The sequence below is a fragment of the Elaeis guineensis genome, chromosome 4, assembly GCF_000442705.2.
Source record: "Elaeis guineensis isolate ETL-2024a chromosome 4, EG11, whole genome shotgun sequence".
Classification (NCBI taxonomy): Eukaryota; Viridiplantae; Streptophyta; class Magnoliopsida; order Arecales; family Arecaceae; genus Elaeis; species Elaeis guineensis.
Window position 1 is genome coordinate 135491139 of NC_025996.2, and position 10265 is coordinate 135501403.

Genomic DNA, 10265 nt, shown 5'->3' on the forward strand with positions numbered 1-10265 from the left:
TTTTGGCTTTTTGTCGTCGTGCCTTTCACGTGCCACCACCACCTCCCCCACTCGAATCCAACACAACTCGACACACACGCCAACCCACCGGCCCTGACACCCACACAATCTTTCTCATTTTATAATATACACATCCCCCTCATCCTCCACCATCCGATTAGGAGAACAAAGAAGATCATAAACCACCACCATCGGATCATAACAAAAGATCTCAGCAATAATTAATTATAACTCAGAAAAGAATAGGACGTTTCTCTCATTCAAACCAAACTAAAAAAAAGTACGACACTTGAAGTGGCGGCCAGTTCACCCGAAACCCTAATTAATTTTTTTTGGGGGCAGAGAAAAGAAAGAAAAAGCCTGGCTCCAGCTAAAGGAGAGATTAACAGTCTAACAGACATTCTAACCTCAGCCAAAAATAAATTTAACATACTTAATTGAAGTCCAATTCTTGATTTCCTTCTCCATTACTACATTCTTCTTCTTCTAATAGCATAAGATAGATAACCCAGAAAGTTTTTTAAAAAAAAAAAAAAGAAAAAGGAATAACACAAGAAGAAAGGATGAAACTAAGGTACAAGGTCTACCTCCCTGGGTGAGGTGGAGTAGGACTAAGAAGAAGAAGATTCTTGGTGGCCGGCGGCGAATGGAGGCTTCCGGCAGAGGATCATGTCCATAGGGGTGAAGATGCCGGTCTCGCCGCCGCGCGTGAGGTGGCGCGCCGTCTCGTAGAGCATCTCATGGACCTCGACGACGCCTTTGGGCGCGATCCGGAGGAGGGTAAGCACCGAGACCAGGATGTGGTTCCGCCAGTAGGCGATCCTCCCCATCTTGAGCCGCGTCCACCACGGCCCCGCCGGAGGCCTCGCCAGATCCCTTTCGTCAAGCACCTCGAAGCCCACCTTCCGCGCAATCGACGCGATCTCGTCGTGGGCACGCAGCCCCGGGAGCGCGTCCCCCCTCTCGATCCCGTGGATGGTCTCGACGTGGTCGGGGTCGTCGGCGCGGTACAGCGCCGTGGTGACCCACTCGTAGGAGACGTAGAGGGCCCCCGGCTTGAGGACGCGGAAGATCTCGGCGTAGACGTCCTCAAGGCGCGGGGCGTGGCAGGTAGCCTCGATGGAGTAGGCGCCGTCGAAGGACGAGTCCGGGAAGGGCATCTCGAGGAAGTTGCCGCAGACGACCTCGCAGAGGGCGTCCAGGCCCGACTTCTTGTTGTGGGCGCGGGCGCGGCCGACCTGGTACTCGTTGATGGTGATGCCGACGACGTGGGCGCCGGAGCGGGCGGCGATGGCGCGCATGGGCCCACCGACGCCGCACCCGACGTCGAGGACGCGGTGGCCAGGACGGGCGCCGACGAGGTCGACCACGCGCTCCTCGTGGAGGCGGGTGGCGTCGCGGTGGGAGCGGCCGGGGATGGAGGGCGAGAAGTGGAAGCTCTGGCCCCAGCCCCACTCGTAGATATCCGTCACGAGATTATAGAAGGTGTCGACGAAGACGGGGACGTTCTCCGACGACGCCTCGGCGGTCTCCTTGGGTCGCCGGAAGAAGGACCAGTACTGCCGGTACTTGTCCTCGACCTTGTCCCGCGTGATGGATCCCATCTTCAGATCCACCGCCCGCTTCCCCTTCACCTCCGCCGCCCCCATCACCCAGACGAACCAGTAGATCAGCCCCACCGCCGCCACCGCCGCCGTCCAAACCATCGCCGCCGTCTCCATTGCCGCCAGCGATCGCTCACTCCTTAGTGCTTTCCCTTCCCTTCCCTTTACCTTTCCTCTGATCCAGAGAGACCCACCGAGAAAGCGAGAAGCGAGCGGCAGGGAATCGTTGGGATTTACTTATGAAGAATATTGCTGCGGTAAGATGGTCCGGCGGGACCATAGAATCAACCAGCCGAAACCGCGAACCCTTTCCTCCTCTCTTTCTGAATCGTGGCAGGCGCCTGTGGCCCGAGTGAGCGGAATTTAAGATAGTCTGGCGGAATACGATACTGAGATCGGGCATATCTTGCCCTGCCGTGTATATCTCTCTATTTAGTTTGCTCGCTTTCGAAAGTACTGCAACCGTAGTAGAGACGACGTGGCAACCCAAGAGTCGTAGAAACAAACCCATATACGAATGATATTATGCCACGTTGGAGGGGTGCGAATTGGGTTTTTTATGTGCTGCAAATATTGTTGGTATTATTATTATTATTATTTGTAGTATATTTTGACCTCGGTGGGATGGGAGTGTAACGGATCTTTTGAGGAGAGCGTGGGAGTCGCGAGGTGGGGCCCGCGAGGAAAGGCTTTCTTTTGGGAATTTTTCTTTCCTTCTTTAAAACGCGTGTCGCCTGGCACCGCCATGTGTGAAGGGCACGTGCCGGAACGGTGCCTCCTCTTCTTGCCACCCTTCAGCCTCAATGTAAGGTGTAGCTCCTCTACACCGTGGAACAACCCGGAAAGGTGCCTGCTCTTCTTAAGTTCTTCCCATGCTTCGGCCTTAATGTAAGGTGTAGCTCCTCTACACTGTGGAACAAATGTGTAGATGGCTTCCCGAGCCTGCCGCAAATCGTGATATCATCAGTTGGACGGCTGAGATCCGTCATGATGTCGAGAAGAAGGCACGGTCCGTGTCATTTATTAGCCAGCAAAAGAGCCGTTCATGCGTGAGATTTTTGGCCTTTATCTCGTGTTTGTTTGAGATCACGGGATGATGGAAGAACGAAGTTGGGAGGATGAATCATTTGATTTAAAAAATTTTAAAAATAATCGGTACAAAGAAATGATCGTCCATTCATCTAGATTCATCAATTTATATCATCTTAAATTAAAAAGGTGCAACAAAAGGTAAAGTTGAAATCCAGATTTGTTTTGTTTGGCAAATACCGATAAGAATATGGATAGATTTAAAAATTTATATTTATATTTATTATTTTAAATAGATATGAATATAAATTAGATATCAAAAATATGAATATAAATATAAATATAAATCAGATAATTAAATTTTATGATTATAAAATTAAAGATATTGTGTCGATAATAAATATAGTTAATAACATATTAATGTTGCCAGTTTTTTCTTAAAAGTTCAAGTGTACGGTCGTTGTTAAACTCCGGAGAAGTCGGTAGAAGATCGAACTCGAGATTGGCTCAAGGATGAGCTAGAAGTTCGGTGGAAGACCAAGGAGAATGACTCCTACAATCCATAATCAAATGTCTACTAGCCGAAATTAGTCAAGCGACGGATCCGCTAATGCTTAAGTTAACCAGAATCTAGAGAACAATAGAAAAAGAAAGAAAATGAAAGATACCTTGTGTCTAAAAAGACTTACGCAAGAGTCCCTCTGGTCCTCTTGATATAAGGGGGATCCACAAGCCATTATCACGAATATTAGGGACACAGTTAAGGTATTTATGAATCAAAATTATTGGTAGTTATTTTGCTCATGATTGATCGTCGTAAGCAGTTATTATGCCAACGATATCAGATTTATCGCTCTACAACTATGCAAATAAAAGAAATGGCTTGGAAGGTTGTATCAGGATCATTTCTCTATGTGTGGTTGGTATGTGTCTGAGGACGAGATTGGTAAACATTTGAGTCTGGGGAAGGATATTTTCTATGCATGTCTGAGGAGTCAGGTTGATAAATAGTAAGGTCGAAAAATTTAGTTATCTTCATAAGATTTACCCCCAACTTTCAAGCCTAAAGAGATATTATCATTTTGGATTATGGGAGTAGTTGATTTTTTATCTTCTTCAACCTCGATCGTTCGTACAAAATCGAAATGATAGCTTAAAATGATGTTACTTCAGAGAATAAAAAGTTATCGACCATTTAATGTATTACTTTGGACTTGGCTAATATTTAATGTATCGCTTTAGAGATAGGATTGCAACGTGGAGGTATGATAACTAGGGCGGCATGTCACTCAGGCTGAAAATAGAGATTCAAAAGATTGTGCTTTGGCTGATCCCCTACTGCCATATGGCACAAGTTGTTGCCCTTAATTATTACTATGTGGATAGGGTTACATGGCACGATCAGAAGGTGGGTGCACCGAAGAGTCGTGCGTTCTAATGCTATGGATGCACACCACACATCAAAATCTCGTGTAGGCGCCATAATCGATGTGCTAATCTCGGCTATTGGTGAATAGTATAAATAGGGCATCATTCTTTTAGTATTTCTTTTTCATTTGCTCAGTTTCTTTCTCTCTGCAAACTTTCTTCTATTGTAGCACCATCGCAGTCCACCATCATCTTCACTATCGTCTTCTCCGATGCCGGTATCTTCTTCTTCCCAGGTCCTATTGTATGTAGTGCCCTTCTTTCTGTTCTTTGTCTCTTTCCTTCTTCTTTGTTTTTTCTTTCTCCTTTTTGAATTTGCAATGTCAGGTTATGGTAGTGAGGTCAAGGATAGAAATCGGTTGGGTGATCGGAGCTCTTAACTATCTAAGCCCCAGACTATGCCCAAGAATAGACATTAGGACTCTATCGAGGTGGGTTCTTCATCTCAACCTACACCCCAAGACTTCTAGTGATTGAAGAGCCCAGAATATGAGCTTATAAGGCTCCTCGGACAAGGGACTGAGATGTCTACCATCATTGAGTCTGAACTGGAGAGAGTTCAGACTTAGTTCTTCATTCCAAGTCGATACTGCTTGGAGGTTCTTGGTTGAGATGACTGGATGACCCAAGCTACCGAAGGGCACCTTGGCATTTATGAGGAGTCTCTTCATGGATCTTCGCTTCTCTTTGCATCCCTTTATTTACAACATTCTTGACTATTATTAGATTGTCTCTACACACCTTGCTCCTAATTCCATTCATATCATTTGTTCTTTGATAATAATGTGTGATCTTCTCAGGGTTGGCTCAAGATATTTTCTTTTCTGCATCTTTTTGATGCTGAAGAGGTGTCTTTGAGAATGGGACTGGTGGTATTTTCCTCATTAGAGTAGTGTCCAATTCATCAAGAGGTTGCCCTCTTCAGTACACTAGTGGAAAAAAAGATTCTTCTTTATTTCTACCAACCACCCTCAGGACTTCAGCCATATATGGTGTGAGCCTCGATTATCTCCAAATAAGAACACTCGTATCAAACTCGAGGACAAGGAAGACTACCATACTTTGCTCGACATTGAGGTGCCACCTCAGCATGAATTAATAATCGAGTAGATATTGTAGGACGTCGGTTTGAAGCCAATGAATTCTTCAGGTATGAGTTAGCTCCTTTGCCGCCTCTTTTTTTTACTAACTCTTTTCTTTCTTGATGGAGCTATGAGACCCACAGCCACTCCATCCACAATGCCTTCTGGAAGAGATCAGGATCATCCCGAGGAGAGTCTTCTCGGGGGGCCTCAACCTGCAAGAGGTCGAGGATTGAGATGTTGAGGACCACCCCTCCTCCTCTTGCTACTTCTAAGCTTGAAGCCCATAGAGATCAATGATAAGCCAAACATCATCGAGGTGGTTCCTCTGCAAGAAACACCACCATCCTTGAAGGGTCTAAGTCAAGCACATAGTCCACCCCCTAACCACAGTGCCAGCCAACACCGGAGCTGACACTAGCCGTGCCTGCCATGCTGGAAGCAGCCTCGAATCCTGTTGCATCCAACATCCCCAAACCCTCATCCCGAGCCAAAGAGGAGATATTTACTTTGAGAATTAGGGTTCGAGTTAATGACCCCTGGCTCCACAACCATCAACTTATGAGGGAACTAATGAAGATGGTCATCCTACCAACCAACTGGTTGGAGAAGAAATCTCATTTGCTGGATGAGATTTTGAGCACCAGCTTTGCAACTCTCCTTGGGATAAGACTTCTTATCTATAAATTCTTTTCTATGATTTCAAATTGACTTTCTGATTTTTTTTTTTTTTAACAACTGGTGAATGACATAACCATCCTACATGAGGGGCTAGTCAACTTCAGTTGACTTAGCTGCTTGAATGAGGAGAAGGCCCGGGTAGTATAGGCTTGGGTCAGGGCCATCGATGAAGCAATCAAAGCTGCCGAGGAGTGAGTGAAGGCTATCGAGGAGAAATTGTAAGCCACCAAGGAGGTGTCTACTTGAAATGAGTCCAAGCTTTGCACCTTTTGGGAGATCATTGAAGCAATTGAAGCTTAGGCGATGATGGAGAAGGTGGTGGCCGATGTGTTCGTCAGCAGTCACTGAGCTCCAGCTAGAGCTTAAATTCAATACGGCAGCCATATAGAAGGCTAAGGATGAAAAGATTGTTATTGAGAAGAAGGCAGCCATAAAGGAGGTGGCTGCTCGAGAAGTTGGGGCCCAAGCAGTGGAGGAATAAAAGGCTTCTAAGGCCTTCGAAGTCGAAATCATTGAAGGATCACCTATTGCCTATGGCCTCGTGTTCGAGGACTGTAAGGCTTTAGTGGAACTACCATTTCCTAAAGTCAACACTAGTTTGCTTTTGATCGAGGGTGGCAGTGATGAATTTGATGGAGAGTGGTTGCTGCCGAAGCCATTGCCATTGTCGTCGAAGCTGATTTTGAGCATACCACCAAAGCCGCTCCCAAGCCTAGTAGTAAAGCTCCTTTCCTTTTCTTTGTGTGGCTTTTTCTTTTCTTCTTGTACTTAGCCTGATCCCAAGCTTTTGTAAGAATGTTTTTTTAATGAAACACTCCCTTTTGTTTCATAATTAAATATTCTTTCATCAAAATTTGTCTAAATCATGAGCTTGTAGCTTATCTAAGGTTGAATCTTAATGCTTGATACCTGATCATGGTCGGAATAACCCAATACCATTATTTCTTTGATGAACTTATTTTGATTAAAATTTTGCTATGTTCAGAGATCGCCTCTAAATCGATGTCAATAGTCAATAACGTAGTTGTCCATTATTAAGTCGATGTCAAACTATTGGGATATCATATTTAATCTGAAGTCGACACTTAGAAAATCTAGCAAAACTAGCTTTTGATTTTTGTTCTTGAATCTTGATAGAGTTTTGACCAAATTCAAAGTTATTGTGGTCGGATTAACCAAATGTTTGATCGATGCTCCCAACGAGAGTCGGGACATATCCTTGAGGTTAGTGTTCGTCTGACCAAGTCGAATAAATTTGAGTTAGAGCTCACATATTCATTAGGTCGGTCTTCATCCGACCAAGTCGACCTGAGGCCGACCATCTCCACATTAGCCAAATATCGATTAGGTTGGAACTCGAAGCCGACTAGCTCTAGATCGGTCAGACATTGATTAGATTCGATCATCTCCAGATCGATCAGACACTGGCTAGATTTCACCATCTTTAGATCAGATCCAATCAGTTCTAGATTGGCTAGATGTTGGCCAAATATGATCATCTCTAAATTGGCTAGACACTGACCAAATTTGTTTTAAGCTTACCATCATTAGATTGGCCAAGCATTGGCCAGATCTAATCCAGGCCAAACACTAGCTAGATCTAACAATTTCTAGTTTTGTCAAACACCAATCAAAATAGGATAACACCACTCTAATCATCTATTATTTTTTTTTATTGTTATTCCAAGTCTGACTTGACTTGGATACTGGAGGATTTGGTCGAAGCTAATTCGAAGAACTTTTTTCTTCTTTTTATGTGTAGATCCGTGACTCCAAGGTAGATTGTATTCTAGCATAGTGGATTGAACAACACCCTCCAAATAGTCCTAGCCAGGTCGGATTTGGCAGCAACAAGTACTATAAAATTAAATAGGATTGTTAACAAAATTGAATATTTGGATACAGATCAAAATAATTATCTATCTATATCTATATCTATTCTTTTTTGATAGATATAAATATAGATATGCATATTAGTCGGATGCTCAAATTTTCATCTATATCTAGATAGATTTGGATATGAAGATAAATTCAGATAGATAATATCTAATCTACCTAAAAGAAAGGATGGATGAAGTATGTAAAGGATGACTTTTTATATTAATAGAATTATCCTTCATTATTTTTTATGTTGACAGGACCTAACATTTTTTTCATCTTTTTATTTATTTTATTTATATATAATTTTATTTTATTTATATTATTAATCCTATACTATTAAATTTTATTATTAATTTTTTTAATTTTGGTACATAAATTCTATGATTATAAATAAATAATCAAAATTATCTTCCATTTTCCAATGTATATTCACTACTTTTAGTTAACTATTTATATAAAATTAATAATTATTTATATTTTATTATAAATTAATAAATCATTTATATAGTTAATATATAAAATATTTATTAAATTAAAATTAAAATTAAATATTTGTATAATTTTTATATAATTATAAATAAGTTTATAAATTTATATATTGCTATATTTTTTGATAAAAATAAATATTATAATTGATAATAATTTTATTAATAAATATTATAATCGATATAACTTTCATCCATTCTCTAATAAGAAGGAAAAAGCAAAAAGCTCACTCTGCACTTTTTTTTTTGTTACAAAAAGCAGCCCTACTTTGATTCATATTTATTATGTTGGAAGGAAATAAGATTCAAACAAAAACTTATTGCAGTCTACAAAAAGCGAAACAATAAAGTGAGAGGCATTCATCACATGCCATTACTTTTTGAATCTGGTGATCCGTATGGGAGAAGTTAGTACATGTCCACCTATTCACATTCATTGCTCTACTTCTCCAAAAGCTAGAGGAAGCCACTGGTGTCATTAACTATTCATGTTTTGGTGGATTGTTTCAGGACAATTGCAATCTTTTATTAAGCATGGTTGCTCTCTATGTAAAATAGCACTATGTGATTTGGGTTGTGGACATAATATTTGTTTCCTAATGTAATTATCTATAAAATGTTAAATAGAGGTCTGATATTTATATTTGTAATATGGTGTCAAATAGATATTTATTGTGTCAGATGATTCTTTTTATATGTAAAATTTTTATAATTTATAATGTCGTTTTTACTTTCTATTCAGCCATTAGGAAATAAGATCCCATGTATAGAAGCAAAATAGTAAGAATAGATGATAATATTAAAATCTTATAGGACAGCAGAACTTATATGAAGAAGAAGCCATCAATGCCATCTGTGATTTTTCAATTCAACTTGTCTACAACCATAAAAAAAATCGATCTGGATGCGCTCCTCTTTGTCTACAAGCAGCACTTTAGTTTTTCAATCCCAACTTTGAGTATTCTCGATGGAAAGAACTCACAAGCTCTCAGATAAGTTGGGGCCTAAATCTGTAAGAAGTATTTTTTCATAATGTGCCTCATCCATCAGAAGTATTATCTGAATCAATCACAAAGACCGAAAGATGGATGTTATCCATGATGCTTATGTAGAGTTCAACTTTATCAAACCATCAAATATATCCTTATCAATATATTGGAGATTTATCTTTAGTCAGAGTCTAGATCGATCTAAAATATATAAAATAAATCCTGATACATATTAGTATGGGCCATATTTGGAGAGGGTTAATCAGATAAATTTTAACATTCTCCTACTTGGCTCAACCTAATACAAGTATCTTCATTTTAATTATTTAAAGTATTTCAAAAATCTTTAATGAAATTTTATCTGGATCTAATAATTGAAAATTGACGTGCCCACATTTGAAACTTAATTTTTCTATAGGATATATAAACATTATGTACTTGATTTAGAAAATAATCATTAGTGCAAATTATGGTTGCAAATATATTATGAATTAACACATGACCTTCCATGCATTACAATACTTTTAACACCTTTTAATCAAGTTCTTTATCTGAAATTTTACTTTATGAATGGATAAAACTTTATGTCTATTTCTTAATCATTTTTATATTACATACTAAATAGTTGATTGGCATAAAATAAACTAAATTTTATTATAAAACCTAATGTGATGATTTTAGATATAGTGTCCAATACATATCAATCATAAAATGAGCTAATAAATCTCATATGATCCATATGATCTTTGAAAATTTTAGAAGTGAATTTTTTAGTCAATGGATATATAATCATCAGCTACGTACTAATATAGTCCATAGGCACTATATTTTTCTTTATTCTTTTACAAAGAGCAAAGTATTTAATGCCAATATGCTTGTAAATACTTGTACTCTTCATATTATTGAAAAATTTTACTGTAAAATTATTATCACAATATATCTTGATTAATCTGCTAATAGAATTCATAACTCTAAGTTTTATGATAAAATTCTATAACTAGATGGCTTATGAGGAAGTCTCATAATTGTCTATATGCTCTGCTTCCATAATGGATATAGTGAAAAGGTCTTTTTCGCACTCATTCA

General features: G+C 39.9%; 1 protein-coding gene across 1 annotated transcript; it reads right to left on the reverse strand.

Moving 5' to 3' along the window:
* Positions 1-408: 408 nt before the first annotated feature.
* On the reverse strand, positions 409-1829 carry LOC105061201 (24-methylenesterol C-methyltransferase 2). Its single transcript, XM_073256825.1, has one exon. It carries the CDS (start codon positions 1719-1721, stop codon positions 612-614), a length of 1110 nt encoding a protein of 369 aa, XP_073112926.1. The 5' UTR covers positions 1722-1829; the 3' UTR covers positions 409-611.
* Positions 1830-10265: the final 8436 nt, after the last annotated feature.